The sequence below is a fragment of the Myotis yumanensis genome, unplaced genomic scaffold (assembly GCF_028538775.1).
Source record: "Myotis yumanensis isolate MYYU_CA2020_CCGP unplaced genomic scaffold, mMyoYum1.0.hap1 SCAF_8, whole genome shotgun sequence".
Taxonomy (NCBI): domain Eukaryota; kingdom Metazoa; phylum Chordata; class Mammalia; order Chiroptera; family Vespertilionidae; genus Myotis; species Myotis yumanensis.
Window position 1 is genome coordinate 14,548,136 of NW_027223759.1, and position 23,102 is coordinate 14,571,237.

A 23,102-nucleotide genomic window follows, 5' to 3' on the forward strand; every position below is an offset into this window, starting at 1 on the left:
ACCAAATGAAATTAAAACTCTAATGTTCTCTCAGACCTCTCCCACTAAATGCTCTAAAAGTATTTCTTTCATTTAAAACAAATTTCCTACCTTTAAGGGACAAAGAGAACACAAAAGTCTTAAGTTTAAACTACAATTAAGATTTTTTTGTCTTGAAAAATGACTTAAGGATCTGTAGTTTTCCAGTTGACCTCATTTCTTCTGGACGAAACCACCAGAGAGGAAAACAACCAACAAAAGAGCGAAATCACAGCAGTTGGAGATGTTCTGGAAGTTGTCATAATTACTTTTTAAAATTAACTCTTGAAAGAATTAATAGATATGCCTTCATTTAGTGTCTTCTTAGGGAGGGAGTTGCTGATTTAAAGGATTAAAACTAAGCTTAACATATTCTGAACTTTGGGTTGAACAGACAAATGATATTTTTCTTCCTGGTTGCTCACCTGTCAATCATTAAAAGAACATACACTAACAAAAGTATAAAAAGATTATTTTGACTCCTATATGCTTTATGTTTTATTAAAATTTACAGTCAACCAACTGTGTGGCTTGAGCACAAAGAGTTTAATAGTCACTGCTTTTACATCTTTTCTCCTCATACAATTTTTTATTGAGATATAATTCACATACCATAAGACTTACTCTTTTATAGTATTGAATTCACTGGTCTCTAGCATATTCACAAAGTTGTGCAACCAACCACCACTATGTAATTCCAGAATATTTTCAACATTCCCAAAGGAAATCCCAGATATTAGCAGTCCCCCCTCACTCCCCTGTTCTCCCAGGCCCTGGCAACCACTCATCTACTTTCCATCTCCAGGGATTTGCCTGTTTGGGACATTTCATTTAAATAGATCATAAAATATGTATTCTCTTCTGTTTGGCTTCTTTCAGCACGATGTTTTCAGGTGCATTCATATTGTAGCATGTATCAGTACTGTACTCCTTTTTATGGCCAAATAATATTCCATTGAATGGATATAAAAATTGTGTTTATTTATCAGTTGATGAATGTTTGGGTTGTTTCCACTCTTTGGTTATTATGACTATGCATGTACAAGTAAGTGTTAAAGTGAACATATGTTTTCAATTCTGTTGGTACATATCTAGGAATGGAACTGCTGGGTCATATGGTAGCTGTTTAATTCTTTGAGGGGCTTCCAGACTGTTTTCCACAGTGGCTGCACCACTTTGCATTCCCACCAGCAGTGTATGAGAGCTCCAATTTCTCTACGCCTTTGCCAACATTTGTTACTGTCCTGGAATATCTTTTTATACTAAGTTTATTTTTTCCATTATGAATAGGAATTAATCGATTATCAGAGCTTACAAAGAGAACTACCCCAAAGATGGCAGATTTCAGTGCCAGGACCACAATAAACAAAGGCACTCCCCCAGGGAGAAAAGAGAAATGAAATGGCCCCTCTGAGTACCTACCTGCTGCAGATCGGCAAGGGAATACAGGTGGATCTGTTGAAGGAGGTATTCTCTGGGGAAAATTCTGAAAACAAGGACAGAAACACACATGACCTGTAGTGCTGCCACAAAACACCCTTGTTCTGATAAGTTTTAAAGTCTCATTCAAGATCCCTTTCATCTGCCTGCTCCCCTGTCCACCTGTACTCCTCCTCACACCCTCTGAGAAGTCGGTAATAATCCCTTTGTTCAGATCTTTTTCTTCCTAACACGGAGAGCAAGATGGAAGTAAACGTTTGATCTTGGATTTCTTCTGTAACCCAAGGTGCTAGCAGTACCATGTAATGGTCCAGGCCTGAGGGCCGCAGCACCAGATTCTTGTACCAGCCAGGACCCTAACAAGCTATGTCATCTCAGGCAAGTCGCAAAACCTTCTTCAGCTTCTTCACTGTGGAATGAAGTAGACTGAACTCCATTCTCTAAGTATCTTTCCAGCTCTATTATTCTATGTCTAAGTTAATAGAGTTGAGTTGAGGAAATCAGTGGAGTGGCAACTTGTGTGTCTGTTGTCCACAGACTCCTATGGGTTTCATCAGTAGGGATAGTACTGCTCAATATCACATCAATGAACTATCCTCTTACATGTATAGTAATAGTAAGTATTAAAACATAGGCACAAATGGGAACAATGGAACAAAACAGTTCAAACTGGGACTCCCTGACAACGTCCAATATCTTTGGCCGCTGTCGGTTCATAGCATCTGGATAAATGACAGTGAGTGAACTTAAAAAAACCACAAACATCCCAGTAGAATATGGATAAGGATACAGGTACCAAGGTATAGGTGATTAGAAACCACCACCACCACCACCCACACACACACACAAATAAAACTCATGGTTCTCAAATCTTCTCTCTCTTTTAATGGTACTCTGCAATTTTTTTGTGTCCTCAATGAAAGAAACCACCAATTTATTTAATATTTATAACTGTCCACTATGTGCCAAGAACTGTGCCAGGCACTAGGAAGATAATTATAAATAAGACAATCATAGTATTTGAGTTCAAGAAGCATAAAGTCAAGTGAGGAAGAGTACATACACTGGCAATTACAATATGTGTGGTTATGGAAAAGAGTTATGTGTTGGGTATTTATTTCTGGAATGGTCTAATGTGGTGGGTCACAAATCTGGCCATCTCTTAGAATCACTTGGGGAGTCTTTAGAAAACCATAGGGCATAAGCCTGGGTAGAACCCAGAAATCAGTGTTAAACAAAACAAAATATCCCCTGATGATTAGGGCAGCCAAAGTTTACAATCACTGCCCTAATAATCATCCAGCTCACTGGGAAATTCATTATTCAATCTTTCTATTAAGTATGCATTACTTGACAAATCCTAGAGATTAAATCATTTATCCCTTTACCCAGCTTCCCCTAATATTAACATTTTACTCAACCAAGTACATTGATCAAAACTAAAAAATAAACTATTATGTAAATTACTAGTGGCCCGGTGCACGAATTCGTGCTCCAGTGGGGTTCCTTGGCCTGGCCTGCAGGATTGGGCCGAAACCTGCTCTCTGACATCCCCCAAGTGGTCCCAGATTGCGAGAGGGTGCAGGCCATGCCGAGGGCCCCCACCAGTGCATGATCGAGGCCGGGGAGGGACGTGGGTGGTTTGCCAGCCGGGGAGGGTTCATGGGAGGGCTCCAGGGCATGTCTGGCCTATCTCGCTCAGTCTTGATCGGCTGGACCCCAACAGCAAGTTAACCTGCCAGTCGAGCGTCTACCCCCTGGTGGTCAGGGCACGTCATAGTGAGCGGTTGAGTGGCCTTAGCATATTAACATATTATGCTTTGATTGGTTGAACAGATGACCAGACACTTAGCATATTAGGCTTTTATTATATGGGATACTTTATTCAGATTTCACCAATGTCCTTTTTCTGTTCAAAGATACAAACCAGAATATAGCATTGCATTTATAGATTTTAAAAACACAGGAGCCCCCCACACCCCATCCATAGTTTCACTTTCTATGGTTTGTTACCCCAAGTCCAAAAATATTAAATGGAACATTTCAGAAATAATTCATAAGCTTTAAATTGGGCACCATTCTAAGTAGTGTGATGAAATCTCACACTGTCTTGCTCTGTCCAGCCTGGGATGTGAATCGTCCCTCTGTCCAGTGTGTCCATGCTGTATGTACTGATCATCCGTTAGTCATTTAGTAACTCTCTCAGTTGTCAGATTGACTGTGGTGGTGTCGCAGTGCTTGTGTTCAAGTCACCTTATTTTATTATTATAATTGTTCGATTTTATTACTGGCCATTGTTGTTGATCTGTTACTATGCCCAATTTGTAAATTAGACGATTGTAGGTATGTATGTATAGGGAAAAACATAATATATAGGATTCTGTACACTTTGTGGTTTCAGTTTCAGGCATCCACTTGGGGGTCGTGGAAGGTATCCCCATGAATGGATAAGGGGGGGACTACTGTGTGTGTGTGTATTTATCCATTTGCAAGAAGACTGGAGACCCAAACATATGTGCAAAAAAGGAAACACAGGACAGTCTTTCAGTGGGACTATGAGGAAATCAATGTGCCAAAATCTAATACAGGGATGGAGGGTGTTTGAGCACAGCTGAATGGAAGGCATAATCTTTGTCAAAGGCGCCTGCTTATTAACAAAATCCCTTTAATAAGGTAAAATGAAAACAATGTGGCAGCAGGGCTGATAAATGGAGACAGAGTGAACCAGTGGGTAGGCTGGAAAAATCGTTTCAAAATTAGCTTCTGCTGCTTCCCTTGGTGTGTACAAACCTGGGTCAGCTACAGGAAGAGTTAGAAGAAGGAAGGCAACTGAAATGAACTGCAGCAGGGACAAGTGCAGGGTAGCATATCTATAATGTTTTGCTACTTAAAGTTTCTTCTGCTCCAAAACCAAAACATTCTATAACTGAGAACACAGGATATAAGAATTATTTATACATTTACAAACCAAATCATACTTATTCCCTTCATAAGGTACTATAGCCAGTCAATTATCTAGTCAACAAACACTTAGTGAGGGCCGAAAATAAGCCAGGTGTTGTGCTAACAACTGCTGATATGTCAGTGACCACAGCTGATAAGCAATAAAGACAACGTCCAGTTTTAAAAAAATTTTATTAAGGTACTAGAGGCCAGATGCACGAAATCTGTGCAAGGGGTTTGGCCCTCGCAGCCCCAGCTTTGTCCAGGTCACCCAGAAGGTCGTCCGGAAGGACGTCCAGAAGGTCGTCCGGAAGGACGTCCAGAAGGTCGTTTGGCTGTTGGTCTAATTAGCATATTATGCTTTTATTATTATAGAAGATAATTGACATATACCATTACATTATACAGGGTGGGGCAAAAGTAGGTTTATAGTTGTTCACATGAAAAATAATACAATTAATAAATAATAAAAGAATCAATTCTGTTTCACATATTCACAACTGTAACCCTACCTTTGCCCCACCCTGTATTAGTTTTAGGTGTATAATAATGACTTTATATTTATACACATTGTGAAATAATCACCACCAGAAGTCTATTTAACATCTGTCACATATGCAACACAGCATATTTAATGAGCGTTTCATGCTGTACGTTACATCCCTATGACTTACTAATTTTATAACTGGAAGTTTCTACCTTTTGACCCCTTCACCCATCCCACCCCCCACACACATCTGGCAACCCCCAGTCTGTTCTCTGTATCTATGAGTTTGGCTTCTTTGGTTTTTGTTTTTTCGTTTTGTTTTTAGATTCCACATATAAATGAGATGATATGGTATCTGTCTTTCTCAGCCTGACTTATTTCATTTAGCATAAACCCCTCAAGGCCCATCCATGTTGTTGCAAATGGCAAGTTTTCATTCTTTTTATGGCTGAATAATATTCCATGTATATATACACCACATTTTCTAGTTGTTTCCATAACTGGCTATTGTAAATAATGCTGCAATGAACATGGGGTGCATATATCTTTTAGTTTTCTTCAGATAAATACCCAGAAGTTAAATTGTTGGATTGTATGGTAGTTTTATTTTTAGTTTTTTAAGGAACCTCCAAACTGTTTTCCCTAGTGGCTGCACCAGTTTACATTCCCACCAACAGTACACAAGGGTTCCCTTTTTTCCACATCCTCACCAATACTTATTTTTTTCCTTTTTTCTTCTTTTTATTGTATTTATATGAGAAGATGTATGTTAGCTGAACCTATTGTGGTAATAATACATGTAAATCAAACCATCAAGCTGTATATCTTAAACTTATAGTGATGTATGTCAATTACTTTTCTTTTTAAAAAATTGTTGACAGTATTACAGATGTCTCCCATCCTCCCCCCCTTTACCCACCTCCACCCAGCCCCTAACCGCCCCTCCCACCCCCAGGTATTTTTTTTATTTTTAACAATGGCCATTCTGACCGGTGTGAGACAATATCTTATTGTGGTTTTGACTAAATTTCCCTGATGATTAGTGATCTTGAGCATCTTTTCATGTAACTGTTGGCCACGTGTATGCCTTCTTTGGAAAATGTCTATTTAGGTCTTCTGCCCGTTTTTTAAATAAGATTGTTTGTTGTTGTTGTTTGCTATAGGGTGTATGAGTTCTTTATATACTTTGGATATTAACCCCTTATCAGCTATATGATTTGCAGTCATTTTCTCCTATTCAGTAGGTTGCCTTTCGTTGTGTTGACGGTTTGCTGTGCAGAAGCTTTTTAGTTTGACGTGGTGCCACTTATTTATTTTGGCTTTTGTTGCTTTTGGTGTCAGATTCAAAAAAACCATTGCCAAGACCTATGTCAAGAAGCTTATCGCCTAGGTTATCTTCTAGGAGTTTTATGGTTTCACATCTTATGTTCAGGTGTTTGATCCCTTTGAGCGAACTTTGTGTATGACGTAAGATACTGGTCCAGATTCGTCTTTTGCATGTGGCTGTCCAGTTTTCCCAACACCATTTATTCCAGAGACTGTCCTTTCCCCATTGTTTTTTCTTGGTTCTATGGTCATAATTTAATTTACCATATGTGCATGGGTTTATTTCTGAGCTTTTCCTGACTAGCCTAGGTCCTTCTTGCTTTCAAACTGTTCATGCTTCTTCTTCTCACAATAGTTAACCAACTTTGGGCAGTCATCCCTAGTATTCCTCCTAATACTTCCTTTTGTACAGCTCAAGTGAGCTGTGCATTTGTTTTTTTTTTGGTGGTTCTATGAAGGTAAACGTGTTTCACAAGTGTTTAGTTTCTCTCTCCCTTTAGAAGAGACACGGACCCCCTCCAGCAACACCTTATCTACTGCGTCCTCTATCACTCTGCGGTGTCTAACACTACAGAGGTCATCACAGACGGAAAGAATTGGAAAATGCAACATATGCAGACAAGATAAAGAGACTGAGCTTATTGTGTCTGGAAAAGATGTTGTGTCCAGATTTAGTGGTGGCCATAAAAAATACAGACTTTTCGTACAGATAATGCCCATCAGCTCTTTTTCTCCCTGGAGGATGGATATTGTAGCATGAAAGCACCGAAGTCAAATGTGAGAATCAATTTCCTGAGAGGGAAGATGGAGAGATATCATAGTGATGCCTTCTACTGTAAGGAAAATGAGGAAAAGATTGTGCAGCTATTTAGAGGTAGGCACACACTCTTCTGCTTAAAGGAGGGTAGAGGCTCGAAGGCAGGGTCAGGTAACTTAAGGCTCACTCCTGCCTCAGCTTCCTCCTCTTTCCCATGCCTTGTCCTCAAGGCAGACTGATTTCCCCAGATATTCTCTGAATATCTCCCTCAGGCAGACACCCACAGGGATGCGCAGGGTAAATAATGCCATGAGCCAAGCCCAGAGAAGCCTCACCACGTCCCATCTGGGGGGCGCCCGGGATTTTCCCTGCTGTGGCCCTTCTCCCGGGAGCTCTGGAGGAAAGCGACCGGACAGCAGGGCCTCCCAGGGGCCAATCCCCTTAAACTCTGCGCGGTGGCAGGGGTTGTGGAAAACCCTCAGGCCCAGGCATGCTCAGGTAGCAGGAAGCTGCCTGGGGCGGATCTGACCAGGAGAGGACGAGGCTCCGCAGGAGATGCAGAGATAAACTTGCAGCCACTTCAGGGACTGCCTGGGGAGCCATTCATGTCCAGGAGGCAACACTCCTTGTCCCCTTAAGAAAGTCAGCTGGGCACTGATTTTTTTTTTTAAAGGAAACTTTTATTTTTTTATTTTGATTTTTACTATTAATGCAGTCAAGAAAGAATGGATGATGATTTACATTGTTTGTCAGAAAACACAACATGTGGTCAGATCTCTCATGAATTTAATGCAAACCAAGTCCAGCCTTATGACCTCTGTGACGTCACTATGGTGAAAACCTCAACCCGGGACCTAAAACCAGCACATACGTGTTTCATCGCAGTAAGAAGATGCTGGGTACGTGACATGCGACAAGCATCATGCTGGGCCCTGGAGCAGGTGGAGCTTTTCTACTCTCAGGGAATATGCAGACCGGTGGGGCCAGCAGACGGAAGCCAACAGTTCCAGGCCACAACAGGGAGGGCTGTGCTCTGAGTTGCGCCTGCAGGGGTGGGGGGCAGATGCCTGCAGATACCTGGTCAGGAAAGGCTTCAGACAACCGACCAGTCTCCACTTGTTCCGAGGAACACAGAGGACAGTTCGTCTAACAAGTGGAGGGACGGGCATTCCAGGTAGAGGTGGGGAAGAGCAGAGAGGCCGCGGGAGCACACTGCTCCCAGGGAACCGCTGTCTGTGAGATGGAGCTGTACCTGGGTACATTTCGGGGTGGTGGGGGGGATAGGGTATGAGCTTAGACAGACAGGAGGTAGCCAGACACGAGACACCGTGAATTCCCTAAAATAGGGTGCCGGAGAAGTGCCTCAAGCAGGAGAAAGACATGGTTAGGTTTGTGCCTCTAAAAGATCACCTACGGCCCTGGCCGGTGCTCAGTGGTTAGAGCGTCAGCCTGAGGACCAAAGGATCCCGGGTTCGATTCCCAGTCGTACCTCGGTTGCAAGTTCCACAGCCCCAGTGGGGTCAAGTGTGGGAGTCAACTAATTGATGTGTCTCTCTCACGCCGATAGTTCCCTCTCTCTCCCCCCTACTCCTCCCTCCCAATCTCTCTAGAAATCAATGCAAAAAATATCCTTGGGTGAGAATTAAAAAAAAAAAAATCACCAACGGCAGAATGGGATGCAGGAGCAGTGAAGGGATGGATAATTTTTTTGGTAACCTAGGTGAGAAATGATGGAGGCCTGCAAAGAATTTAAATGGCTGCAAGGGGGCTGAGAGAAACCTCCAGAAAGATAGGTTTCTGTAGCAGCATCCACACGTCATGATGACTGACAGGAAGCGAAGGCCAGGAAGGCGTGTGGGATTAATCCCGGGTTTCCAGCGAGGTCCACCAGGTAAACGGCAGCTCCATGTACTGGGCACAAGGAAGAGCAGTTGTGTTTGGGGAGAAAGGGAAGCTCATTTCGGGGCAGGGGACTGGACCTGGCTGTGCAGTGGTGGGAGCTCTGTGCGCCCCAGCCCACAGGTGTTAGGTGAAGCCAGGAGAATGAATGACAGGTCCGGGCAGCACACATGAGGGCAACAGAAACGCGGGACCCTGGCAAAGCAGGACTATTTAAGGAGCGGCCGCAGGAAGAAGCCCAGGAATTAGCGTCCTGACAAGAGGAGAAAGAGCAGAAGAGCCAAGGAAGGGGAGAACTTCAGGAAGGAAAAAGAGGGTCAAGGGCAGCAAAGGCCACAGAGAGGTCAAATAATAGGAGGAAGACCCTCAGGAGGCCCGAAAGTGCTGAATTTGGCAAACGGGATTCATGAGTGACCTCAGACAGAACGGTTTCAAGGGAGGGAAGGGGGAGCCAGACTGAGGGTGAAGGGCTGAATTATTACTCTTGTAAGAAGCTGACTTTAAAGAAGAGAAATTGGGCCGGAGCTGAAGAAGGCTGTAGGACTGAGAAAGGATTCTTTCCTACAGACGGGAGAGACTTGGCGTATTTATATGATATTCATATGATAAAATGAAGAAGCTAGTGCAGAAGCTACAGATACAAGAGTTGGGGTAACTGGGAAGGCCTAGAGGGAATGGGTGTGGATCCCCTGGAAGCTCTTCCAAATACTCACCCTGCCTGAGTTTTCTTAATTGAAATGCTTCAAGTTTTTGCTAAAATGTTAAAAGGTAATTACTCATTTATCCTACGCTCCCTCCAGACGTCAATGTATTAGGAACCAAAGCTACAGACGCACTGACGCTACCTGACTCAGCAGTTGCTTGGGGAGCAGGTTTCTGCTGCAGTGGGCGCTGCCTTTGCTTTCTGATGAGACTGCCAGGTTCGGGTGTTCTGTCCATGAAGTGACCTCGCTGCACCGCAGGCCTGTTAGTCATCAGGGCTGACAGGCTCTCCAGCAGGCCAGCCCCGAGGACAGCCCTGCTCCTGCCAATGCCAGTTCACCGCTCAGTCCTGACACCAGACAAACTTGAGGGGAGTCGGCTCTGCACTCCACTCGCCCATCACTGGCAGGTGGCACGGGCAGGGCCTCTGACACCGAAGAACCAGGAAGAAAGCTGCTAAAGGACCACGAAACCCAACCCACACAATCACTCCCAGTGCCAACATGTTCTATTTCATCACCTTTAGGACTGCCTGGCACACCGAGATGGTAACATAGGCTTCATTATAGATTGCTCTAATGAGAAAGGTGAGAGAAGATGAAAACTGAGGGAAAAGATCATATATGATTCAGAGCCCTTATATTACGCAGTTGGCACTTGAGGTTAAAAATGCAGAGATAATTGCCTATGAAATCAAAGGCAGGAGTCTTTACAAAAGAGGTAGGGGGTTCCTCCTTCCATTTCATACCAGGACACTGAGTCAAACACATCAAAACTCATTTAACCTGACTAATTTCTGAGGACTTCAACTCGGCTCCCTCAAGCCTGATGCTCACGAGAGAAAAGGAACTAAGTGGGCTGGCTCTGAAGTAGGCAGACCGTTTGCAGTATTTTGATGGATTTAATGACATCGCCATTTCCCTGGAGCTCGGCTCTTAGAGTTGCACAGCTGGCATGTAAAAACCCACCGATTACCTGGAGAGCATTATGCCGAGTGAAATAAGTCAGTCAGAGAAGACAAGTACCGTATGACTTTGTGTATATGTGGCATCTAATGAACAAAATAAACTAACAAAGAGCAGACTGATAGCTGTCAGAGGGGAGGTGGCTGCAGGCTGGGTGAGAAAGGTGAAGGGCTTAAGCAAGAAAAAAAGACTCAAGGACACAGACAACAATATGGTGCTTGCCAGAGGTAAAGGGGGGATAAATGGTGATGGAAGGGACTTGACTTGGGTTGGTAAACACACAATATACAGATGATGTGTTGTAGCATGTGCACCTGAAGCACGTATTTTATTAACCAATGTCAAATAAATAAAAACCCAATGATTAAAATGATGGAAATATCACAACACATGTGATAGGCGATAGGCTTTAAAGAACCTGCCGCCTCTCTCCCCCCCTCTCCACACACACACACACACACACACACACACACACACACACACACACGAAATGAAACACATCAAAGGAAAATCTCTAATTTTGATTCTAAATCATAAGGGCCTATAGGAAGACTATGGGTAGAGGTGCCTAAGGAATAATATAGAAAGGAAAATCATTTATTCGTGTATTATTACTGTGTTTTCCAGGAAGAGGTGCTCCAGGGTGGGTAATTTGTACCGAGTTGAGAGCCTCAGTGTCTTTCCCTTGCAGGGCACAGGCGCCCACACCAAAAGCACACAAACCACTGCGAAGCATCCCCAGCGAGATGCAATTTGGTGTTCTTGCTATGAGCTGTAGGTCTTCCTGAAATAGTTACATTAGGCTGGATGTGGACAGGACTCATATGCCCAGCCGTGCTCCCAGCTAATGGAAAAACAATTTGAAATCAAAGGCAGATATTTCGATAGCAACCCATGTGGAAGAAACAAACTTCAATCATTTTTTTCTAGGTAACTCATTTTGCTAGTCTCATTGGCTGAAAAAGTGGCAAGATCACATCGGATATTACATCTTGGTAGATGATTATGGGAAATAAGGGTCTCTTTCGCCTGCTCATTCAGAAATTGTGCTTAAGTTTCTTAGCAACAATCTCCCTGGAGTAGGGATACTTGGGAAGTCATTTTGGTTGTGATTATTCCGGGGTCTGGTGATAACGGTGACAGATTATAGGACAGTTAGTAAAGATCCTATCTCAAATTCTTACGGTATTTTTTTTAACAGTTCCTGCAACGTGTTACTTTTTGTTGTCTTTTAGAAAACAATTTTAGGTAACTTATGTATATTTAATTTAATCTCAGAATAAGATAAAAGCACTTTTTAACTTTCTGAAGGATTTCTCAGTAAGTAAAAGGCTATGTGTTTATTATAGTAAAATTAATATATAATTTGTCCATTCTTTTTTCAAAGTTTATTTAGGTGTTTAGTTTGAGTGACAATGCCTTTTTTAGAGTCTGCAGGCCCCTTTTAGAGAATTGATGTTGGTATGTATATAACTTGCTGAGTGAGATCTCTAGAGAACATGAAGGGAGAGGAGCTACGAGGAGATCAGAAGGTTGGATGACTTGAACACTTTAGTTCTCGAGTCATCCAAGGGAAAGGGAATTCTTGATGCAGAGTGAGAATGACTGCTTTCAAAGCTATCAAAACACCATTTTCACTCAGTGATTCATGATGCTTTAGGCAAATAGTAACTGGCATAAAAAGATACAATATACTAAGTGAAGGGGGTGGGTTAAAAGTAGCAAGTACAGTATAAAGCTTAGAGGAAAACATCTGGAAGGATATGCACCAAAGTGGTAGAATAATGTGTGGCTTTCTTACTTTAGTTTTATATAGTGAACAATATTTTTCTTTTGTAATAAGAAAAAAAAATAAATTTGGCCAAATTAAGTGGGTGGATCTTGGTGATAGTACTTTATTCATTGAATTAATTTATTCAACAAGTACTGATTAGCCCCCACTATATGTCAAGTATGGTCTAGGCCCTGGGGAGACAGCAGTGAACAAAACAGATAAAAAGCCGTGCCCTTTTGTAGCTTACATCTGGAGGGAGGAGAGGGAGACAGACAAAATAAAATGCCACGCTATGTGGTAGTAAGCAGAAGGAAATAAGCACAGGAAGTGTGTGACAATGGTTACAAATTAAAAAATTTTTTTCACATTAATGTTCCTTTTTTAAAAAATTTCAATTACAATTGACATACCTTATATTAATTTTAGGTGTACAGCATAGTGATTAAGCATTTATATACCTTACGAGGTGATCACTCCCTAAGTCTTGTACCCATTGGACACCATACATAGTTATTACATATTACTGACTGTTTCTATGCTGTACTTTACTATTCCTTGGTTGCGATTTTAAATAGAGTGGCCAAAGATGCTTCATTAAGGTGAGCTGAGTAAAGACATGATGGAGGTAAGGAAGCAAGTTATCTGGCGGGGACAGGGGAGGTGAGGGACAAGTGAGCCAGCTTGGTGTGCTCAACAGGAAGCCTAGTGTGACTGGGACAGAGTCAATGAGGGGCCATGGGGCATGGGGCCACATAGGACCTTGGCTTTTACTTGGAGCAAAAGGTGAAGCTATTAGATCATTAGGATCAGGGGTGGCAGCATCTAGTAAACTCTAGCTGTGGTCTTAACACATTGCGGACGGATCACAAGAACTCTGGCTTCAAATTACACAGTGTTTTATAAAGTATCATACTTTAAAAAGATATTAGCTTGTAAGGGCCTGTAATAAATAACTTCAAAATGCAATGGGTATTTAATTTTAAAGCGTGCCTATAACATTTATGTAAAACGTTTTTTGTACTCGTTGAATAGAAACTTATCTGGCTACTGGGTAAAGCTAGCAATAAAACTACCGATCTGCAATTTAAGAGCAGACTGAAGGGAGAGACCAGTACTGCAATAATTCAGGGGCAAGACTGGCTTGGACCCGGGTGGTAGCAGTGGAGGTGGCGACGAGTGGATATACTTTGAAGGGGAAACTGACAGGATTTGCTGATGGGCTGGGTGTAGAATGTGAAAGGAGTTCAGCCTGCACACCTGGATGAATGGAGGTGCCAGTATGCCCGAGGGGAAAGCCTGCAAGAGGAACAGTTAGCAACAGGAGTCGGGGCAGGGATATCGGGAGCTCAGGTTTGGACACCTTGATAGGAGGCCAAAGGACACATTAACCTTTGAACATAGCCTCCCTCCAGTGAACTCTAGAGAAAGACAGCTCTCCCTGGGGGAACAAGGGAAGGAGGGGAAAGGGGGTCTTGGTAAATCAGGTGACACTTAAGGGGATTCCTCTAAGAACTTAGCAAGCTGCTAAATTTTGCTTGAGGGACACATTGAGATTCTGACAACCCCCGTGCACACTCCTTTTTTTTCTGGTACTCACCAGGATACGTAATGTTAATAACAATGGGAATCCTTGTGATAGATATTTCTCATCATTCAGTAAAGCTGATATGTCACTGAGAACTAATGCTGGATATAACTATAACTTCAAACAAAATGTGAAATCAAAAACAGAAGAGGTGGTTTAGGCGGTAGAAGAATCACTTTTCATACTCTCTTGAGATTCCCAATTAAGCTGTTAAATTGTTTCTGAATGGTCTAAGGACTAAACTTGACAAACAAGTAGGACTAATGTACTAGTATTCCCCAAACTGACCCGCTTCTGCTCTAAGCAACTGAGAGAATAGGCTTAATATTGACTATTGGCCTCAACTAGTGTCGGAGAGAAACCAGTTTTAAATTATATGATAATATAAATTTGACTTTGGAGTCAGCGGGCTCCCCAGGTCCCCAAATCATGTTTTGATAGAGACTGGGAAACATACAGCATCCACATTCATTTCTAGGATGTCTTTCCCTGGACTGGATGATTTCACTTCACTCAGAAGAGAAAATATGACTTAAATCAGGATTTCTGAAAAGCTGCTCCAAACAGCTGGTATCGGTCTGGTGATGTTTTTAGTAGTCCAAGATGAAATGAGAAGAAGAAAAAAGAAGAGTAGAATAAAGTTAAATCTATTTGATTTCATACAGCTGTCCATTTTTTTTTAGTGTTACTATGTTCTTTTATGAAATGATAGTAAGAAACGGGTGACAATGTTTTACGTTTGTTTTGGCTACAGACGTTTATATACGACAACCCTATAGATATCTCCACATTTTTGTTTTAAATGTACAGGTCTGTGAAACGCAAAGGTCTGGTCAACACCGACTAGAGAGACCGTGCTGAGCCATGGTCATGCCTACCCTGCAGGACTGGCTGAGCTTGGCAGAGAGCGCAGGGGTGCCATCAGCCAGCCCACCTCCCCACTCACGGGACAGTACTCCCTGCCTTCCCTCACACTCTCCCAGTGGACCTCAATCGAGGCTTCAGGAGAATTAAAAGCAGTTCCTCTTCAGAGCCTGGAGACCTCTGGACATCACCCTCACCAATGGCAAGCACGCCAGGGAAAGAACGTAGCAGCGATGGGAGCCTCAGAAAACCTGGTTCCGAGCGTGGACCCTCCTGCTCACCAGCCCTGTCACCTCAGGCAAGTCATGTAGCATCTCCAAGTCACAGTCCTTTCTCTTCTGTCTAAATACCACCTGTCCGACCCATTCAAGGGGGTTATTGTAAAGAACAAATAACATACTTATGGGGAAGTTCTTCTTAATTGATGAAATCATGATTATGTACGGGCCCAGGTACCAACAGCCATAACTGAAGTGGGCTGGGACAGGAAAGCCAGGGCAGCCATTATCTTACAGCACATGGCACTGAGTTTGGGGAGACAGCAGGGGCACAGAGACCACAGCAGAGTGGAGGGGCCAGGACCTCAAGCTGAGGGCTGCTCGCCAGACACGAGGGAGGCCTTGCAGTCAGAGCTTCCGATTTCCTCAGAGAAACCAAACGGCCAGCTTCCCTTTGTGTGTTCGTGAAAACTCCTGATTATTGAAATGTTAGCGACTGTTTTAACAACTGTTTTAAAAATATGTTTATTGGTTTCAGAGAGGAAGGGAGAGAGAGAGATCGGAACATCGATGATGAGAGAGAATCACTGAATGGCTGCCTCCTGCACGCTCCACACTGGGATCGAGCCCGCAACCCAGGCATGTGCCCTAACCAGGGATCAAACCATGACCTCCTGGTTCATAGGTCGACGCTCAACCACTGAGCCACGCCAGCTGAGCTATTTCAACAATAGGGGGCATCCCTGAAAGGCCATGTTTGAGGGCCAAACTTGGCCCCGAGGTGCCCTTTGTGACTTGATGTGCACATTTATCCCACTGCTCGTGTGTTCAGTGGGACACTCAGGGCTGGGCCTTCCCAAAGACTCCCCCGATGGCTGCTGCTCCGAATGTACCCTGACAGTGCTTCCACTTTCCACAGTTCTTCATGCACCTTCATGTGTGGACACTTAAATAACTCTTCTCATGAAAAGTGAACTAGGCCTTGAACCAGTCCAGCAGGGTCGCCATCTGGGAGTCCTCAGAAACGGAACTGTCAGCACTGTAAACATTCTAGACTTCATGGAAGACACTGACTTTTTCTAACTAATTACCTCTGCCAGTCAAGATTTGCAGTATGAGTTCAAGAACAAGGCATTCATTTAACAACAATAACAAAAACAGTGAGGATGAAAACTGGCCGGCCATCATAATGAAAGGCCTGAAAGCAAACTGTGACTTCCCTAATAAGGCGACGACCAAAGTTGGCTCCCTGGCGGGCGAGCGCCAATACAATTAATCAGTCTGTTTTCAGTTTTCTCACGACAGCAATATTAACAGTTTGCTTTATTCTGTTTATATGGTGCTGACAAGTCTTCAGCATGTTGGGCCTACTTGCTGGAGATTAATGGCTACTCCTCTACCGAGGTAAAAACCAGGCAAGGAGAGAATGCCTTTTACGACCAGATAAGAGCTGGATTTTCTTTGCTCTTTTAATTTCTATCAAGGATATGTAAGATCAGTAGGGCCCAGAGGTTCTCCTCACTGTTTAAACTCTTCCACTCTTGTTGTATCCCCAGGGGACACAAAAGGAACCTTGGATATTGCTTTCGGGGAAGCTTCTCATCTCTAAAGGAACTGCCAGCTAATTATTCTAAAAAGTCAGATTCCATATAAAAGTGAACGATAGGTAAGAGATGACCTCTGGCAACAGGATATTAGCGTATTAGGTGGGCAGTGGTTCTCCTTTGTATCTGTGGCTATTTTTGTAGACACTGAAGTAGGCAGAATTGATATTAAGTATGGCCCAGCCCAGAAAATCTTAGACATCTTTCACTAAATAGTCATATTTCAAAATTAGTAAACACGATTTGAAGTCATTCAAGAAGACAAATCCCCATACTTCTCCCCCCCCGCCCCCTCGCTGCAAAGGCTGTAGAAAGAATGCTTGTTACTGGTATATTTTACTCTGTGCCAGGTTGGAAAGACATGGTAACCTCAAGCCTGTAAGTACAGAGAAACTACAGTAACAAAATTAATTGTGTGTGAAGTGCAAGATATTAGAGAATATCTTATAGAGCAATATAATGAACCAGATTTGGGCACATCCTGAATTCCATACTTGTTATTTAATAATTTGTCTTGTGCGAAGGTTCGACTGGGAAGAAACAGATAGATTAGACAGAAGGATACTGCAGTATCCTGAGACTAAACCAGGTGCTGTACTGGAAGTGAGGAGCAGAGGACAGATTTGAGACTTATCCCAGAAACAGAACCAACTGAATACATCTTTTTGACTGATTAGATTTGTTATTCAACAACTATTTTTAAGGGGTCTGGATGGGTTAGACCCTGTGCTAAGTAACATACAGGGGAGTGAGGAAGAGAAGAATCTGAAGATGACTCCTTCCTCAAAATCGGGCTACTGGCCGCTGTTCAGTGGTCTGAAGTGGCACCATAATACCCATTCATCCTCCCTCTTTCCTTCTACCTATCCATCCTTAGTAAGCACCTATCTTGTGCCAGGCATGCACTACATAATGGTCATGAACAAGTCCAGAGAAGAAAAATCAAGGGAAAGAAAAAAGTTACTGTATTCATTCTCGCAGGCTTGGTTGGGAATGCCTTCTCTCTAGAACCTCCATTCCTTTCCTGGTGGCCTGGCCATGGGTGCAGTACAGGGTGGTAAACCACCAGACAGTGGGAACAGCATAGGTATTCTTAGTCATCCATATGGAGGGAGGATCTCTTATTTAATTTCTAAATGCGTGCCCTGATTTGGCATATTTAACCAAAGTAAAACTATTATCAGAAAGGTATCTAACATAATTCCCATGTACAGATTTTAATATTACCTAAATATATAGGCTCAAGAAAAATAAGCTTTGAGGAAAGCCAAAAGGTACTGAAAATACTTTGAATGTTAAAATTCTTGTATATAGTTTAGTTGGTAAATTGGTTGGAGACATATAATTCTACTGCCTTTCAGGAAAAGCCCTGATGTTTTAGAATTAAGATGTGCCTGGACTTTATAAGAACAAATCCTGACCACTTTCTAGTGCTTTCTAAAAAACAACTAGGTAGTAGAATGACTACCACTGAGAGGTATTTTGCTTTATGGCAACTGCCTTTTCATTATTATTTTATGAGAGCTTGTCTACATATTATGTATTCTTCACTATCTACATTTAGTTCTTTTAAAAATGTCTTCTTCAGATGCCTGGGGTTATGTCAGTGTCTTTGGATTCTAATTGGATCTCAAATAGCAAACTATATCACTTTTAATATTTTCCAAAGGTACTTATGCACATAGGCGTACCTCCAAAACCCATGACTAATATACGCTTTGGTCATTTCTATTAAAACAAAAAAATTAAAAGGTATTTTTAGGGACTTATGAACACCATCAACAATTATGTCAAGTATAAGCTAGTCTGTATAAGCCAAGAGTGAAAATTTAAATGCCAATAAAATCTAACTGTAAAAGAAGGAATTTGATGAGAGCAGGCACATTTTCACTCCGATTTGATTTAGAGATCTGAGCCCAGTATGGACTTGTGAGTTCTCTGAACTCGGAGACAACAAGCTGCAGGAAGCCTGCACCGACGGGAGCATGAAAGGCTGAATCTGGGCCTGTGCATTTCCGTCCTGGCCCGACCACCTGCCTCACTGAGCAAGTTTCTCTCTCTGTGGAAAATAAGATTTCCATAACCACCTACTTATTTCCCACTGAAAAATGTTTTCAAGTTATGAAATATTGCAAACATGCTTATTTTTACTGATGATAAATAGGAACTAAAAGTGGGAAAAGTGGGAAACACCACAGAAGGGATCCATGAAGAGACACTGCCACCAACATTCTCTCAAGTTAACCTACAGGTAAGAGAAGGCTTCGCCATCTTGGGAACTCGGGCCTTGGGTTAAACGCCTGCAGTTATGCTGAGGTATTATTTCCATTTTGCTTGGCTCAGTCGGATAGAGGACCTCAGAGGAAAATGTCCAAGATGAGCCCAGAGGCAGAACCACAGAATTCCAGCCGGTCTGTGCTGGGAAGGCCCTCAGAGATCATGTCACCACCCTCCCAGGGCAGGAAAGAAAAACAAACTGGAGCCATCTGACATTTATGCCTCTTACCTGCGGCGCAGATCCTCGGCCACGGCTGCCCGGCAGCTGAACAAATAGGCTCGCAGCGACTTGAGCCGCTGCCGCAGCCGCACCACGGTGGCCAGCGGCTCGGCGTGCAGGTACAGCAGGGGGTTCTCCTGCTGGATGTCGATCAGGGGCTCTTCGTACACGTACTCCAGAAACTCTTTGGCCTGCTTAGACACCTACAAAGTCAACGTCCTCCATCAGTTCTGCTGACGCGTCCGGCTTTCCATGCCGCCTCAAACTATGAACCACAGCTTAAATATCCTAGCCAAGTGAAAAGCCCAAACTAAATATGAAGTTTGTCTTCCTTCTCTCTTCCAGAAACTCAACTGGTAAAAGTATCCTTGGCATTGAAAGGAATGCATTAATTCTATATCCTGATTACCTGGATCTACACACGTGATATAATGACACAGAACTACACAGACCCAGTATACACCAAGGTCAGTTTTCTGGGTGTTTTTTTAATATACTTTAATTATTTAAGATGTAACCAATGGGGAAAACTAGGTGAAAGGGATACAGGACCACTGTGTACTATCTATGCAACTATCTGTGACTCTATAATTATTTCCAGAAAAAGGTAAAAAAAAAGGGGGGGGGAAGGGAGAGGAGATTAAGACTCCCTGATTTTAAAAATACATATATGTATATGCGTATGTATGTGTGTCCTATACCACTTTTTTTAAAAAATTAAATCTTTATTGTTCAGATTATTACAGTTGTTCCTCTTTTTTTCCCCCATGGCTCCCCTCCACCCGGTTCCCACCCCACCCTCTGCCCTTACCGCCCGCCCCCCCCGCCACTGTCCTCATCCATAGGTGTACGATTTTTGTTCAGTCTCTTCCCGCACCCCCACTCCCCTTTCCCCCCGAGAATAGTCAGTCCACTTCTATACCACTTTAAAAAAAAAAGAGGTAAGTTATGCACATATTACAAAAGTCAAAGAAATAAAGTTTTGAAAAATAAATATGTGCAGAATAATTTCAATGCATAGAAAACAGACTCAAACACACACTTTTATTTTTTTAAATATATGTGTGTGTGTGTGTGTGTGTGTATTACAGAGAGGAAGGATAGAGAGTTAGAAACAAGAGAGAAACACTGATCAGCTGCCTCCTGCACGCCCCCTACTGGGGATTGAGCCCGCAACCAAGGTACATGCCCTTGACCGAAATCAAACCTGGGATCCTTTAGTCTGTGGGCCAACACTCTATCCACTGAGCCAAACCAGTTAGGGCTCAAATACACACTTTAGTGAACAGAAAGGAGTTTTTCTTATTAGAACAACTTTGAACTTGGGCTGCCTCTAGCCTATTCATCCAATTCTGTATCTACCTCTGGTAGTAAACAATGAAAGTTGACTATAAAATATCACTGTCATCAGTAGAAATAAGTAGTAGAAACATAATGCATCCAAGAGAGAGAGGGGGTTGCTTAAATAATGCATGACACATGGGTAATCTGGGGGGCCTGTACATTCTAATTCACAGAGACATGGACTCACTACTGATACATAGAATTGGCTTAGTTCTATTTATGAAAGGTAAAACCTCTTCAAGTTTCCTCTAAAACCTCTCTAGTACTGGGAGTAAGGCAGGAATTCACCATAAAAACAAAACAAACAACTTTGCTTATGAAAAAAAAAATGGAAATCCACTATGTTTCACACCCTAGGTTAGAAGCTTACTAATGAAGTTAAATAGGATACAGTCCCTACCTTCAAGGGACTCACTGTTTAGTACAATAGACAAATATTTAAAACAAAATATACATGTAGCACATAGCCTGTTTTCTACCACAAAAGAAGTATGGGTGAGATCCACAGGTGACTGAAAGGAGGGAGAAATCAACTGTGCTGTGGGGGAAGGGGAGGGGGGGTTAGGAGCCAGGCAGGCCCGGCGAAACAGGTGATATTGGCTCGAGGTCTAGAAACAAACAGAAATTCACTTGGTGGGCAAGGATGGGGCAGAGGAGAGTACAACAAGCAGACACAGCCATGAAAAGCCATCAATATGCACATGTGATAACTAAATGTATGGCTACTACATGTTGATTAAAAACAGATGTTTATGAAATTCAATATTATCATTTTCTTTTATTGTAAAGCTCATATAAAAGTTCATGCTCCTTACAGAGATGCAAAATATGAATCAATTTTTTTTCTATTAAAAGTATCATTTTTTCCCTTAAAAGCAATTATTTTGGAGGTACCTGCTGTGCTGTGTAATCCTCTGGGGTCCTGCAGAGTTAAAATTAATGAAGTTTACAGTCTCTGTAACTCCAGCTCCAAAGACGCACCTAGCATCTGCCAAAACCTGTGACTGTTTTACCAGACTGGAAAGAACAGTTGGCAGGACTAAACAATGCCTCGCTCTGAGGCAGAGTCGCAGGGACATGCCAGACACTGTGGTGAGCACGAGGCACGTGGTGGAGAATGAGCCAGGTGGGGCCCTTCCTCCTGTAGCTCACAGCTCAGTGGGGGAAGACAGAATTGGGTTCAAACAGATTTTATTGATCATAGTTCAATATTTGCGATATTTAAATATCTTAAACGAGGGAAAAACGAATGGTGTCCTGGAAAATGAAGTACAACCCACTTGAAACTGTTGCTGAAAAATGATGTATTGTACAATTCAATTAGTCTTTCTGGCCCCATTGAGCAGTGTTTATACTGAGCCAGGGCCCTGCTGAATTAGGTTAACAATGCTACCTTTTAGTAGGTGAACAGAAGGACAAAGGGCACTGGCCAGTCTCCCAGGCCTTAAAAGGCTTCTCTCTTCAGGTGGCACTTAAGCCCGAAAGGAAGAAAAAAAAAATCTTTTACAGAGACAGTAAAAGCAGTAAGACAAATGGGACAGCAGCTACTGACGTCAGCATTCATAAACCGAAATTACTAAAAACAAAAACAGAGCTAGTTTCAATCACGTCCGAGGCGCTGCTCCACGGGTTATTAACGAGTGTTAGGAATACAGAGCGTGTTGTGACCGCGGCTGCCGAGTGTGTGAACGGATCCCTGCAGGCTGAGCCGTGTTTGGCAGCCGGGCTGAGCACATGCTTGCTTTTGAGAATCAATCATTTACACTGGTGAGGAAATTTCTGAGAGGGCTCCAAATTCAGCAGGAAATGCCATTTTTGCAAAATAGAGCACTTTCCCCCCTAAGTTCTAAATGGGCCTGCATGCTGGTATGAGGATTCCACTTTCAAACTCCACTGTAATTTAAAAGCTTTTTTAAATAAGAAAATGTTAAAAAATATAGAGTTACTTAGGGAAGGAAGCCAATGACATTCTTAGGTGATAAAGTTTATGTGACAGAGTTTCTTTCTTGTTAATATAAATACTGCATGAGTTATATGTGAATGCCGAATATATTTCACCTAAAAGCTACTGTCCTACTTCTTGCCAACCAAATTTGTGAGAAGTCAGAGTGAAAACTCAGCTCACAAGTGCAGATGGATGAACCCGATACTCTTTCTTTTTAAAAAAGTGAATGGTTTTACTTGGCATTCTTTCCATGACCCCATTCCATTCACATTAGAAACAGTTTTTCAGGGTCAACAGTTCATTGACCTATTAGTATTTCACTAAATAATACTTAGTGTTTATTACTAACAAATGAAATTTTTTCATAGCTCTTTTACCTTAGAACAAAATAGTTTAAGCCAGGGGTGGGAAACCTTTTCCTGCCAAGGATCATTTGAGTATTTATAACATCATTCGCTTAATATAATTCACTTAATATAAACTTATGTTGCTATGAAAAAAGCTCCTAGATTTATTGAATTTTAAATAAAAATTCAATAAGCGGTTGCCTTGGCAGGGCCAGACCAAATGATTTCATAAGCTTTAGTCAGCCCGCGGGCCAGACGTTCCCCACCCCTGGTTTAAGCTATAAGAACTCAAATCTGGGACTGTGCTGCAATCTGTGAGGGGGTTCTTTTTCCACAGCCCTGCATCTATGTGATTCAACTTATTTAGAGGTAATGAAGTGGGAAAGG

The 23,102-nt window shown here is 42.4% G+C and overlaps 1 protein-coding gene and 1 long non-coding RNA gene across 7 annotated transcripts in view; one reads left to right on the forward strand and one right to left on the reverse strand.

The window, feature by feature from the left end:
- The window catches only part of PLEKHM3 (pleckstrin homology domain containing M3), a 171,241-nt gene that overhangs the window by 76,415 nt on the left and 71,724 nt on the right, over window positions 1–23,102 (reverse strand). For all 6 annotated transcript variants that reach the window (XR_011472395.1, XR_011472396.1, XR_011472394.1 and 3 more), the window contains exons 5-6: window positions 19,089–19,282; window positions 1,441–1,504 (exon numbers count right to left, since the gene is read on the reverse strand). Coding sequence is in view for 3 of the 6 variants with exons in the window: in XM_070421986.1 (XP_070278087.1) it covers window positions 1,441–1,504; window positions 19,089–19,282 (258 nt within the window). In the remaining 3 variants the exon portion in view is untranslated. The remainder of the gene's footprint in view (window positions 1–1,440; window positions 1,505–19,088; window positions 19,283–23,102) is intronic.
- Window positions 14,728–23,102, forward strand: part of LOC139014970 (uncharacterized) — a 30,511-nt gene continuing 22,136 nt past the window's right edge. Inside the window, exons 1-2 of the long non-coding RNA XR_011472397.1 lie at window positions 14,728–15,058; window positions 19,425–19,546. This is a non-coding gene — a long non-coding RNA (uncharacterized lncRNA). The remainder of the gene's footprint in view (window positions 15,059–19,424; window positions 19,547–23,102) is intronic.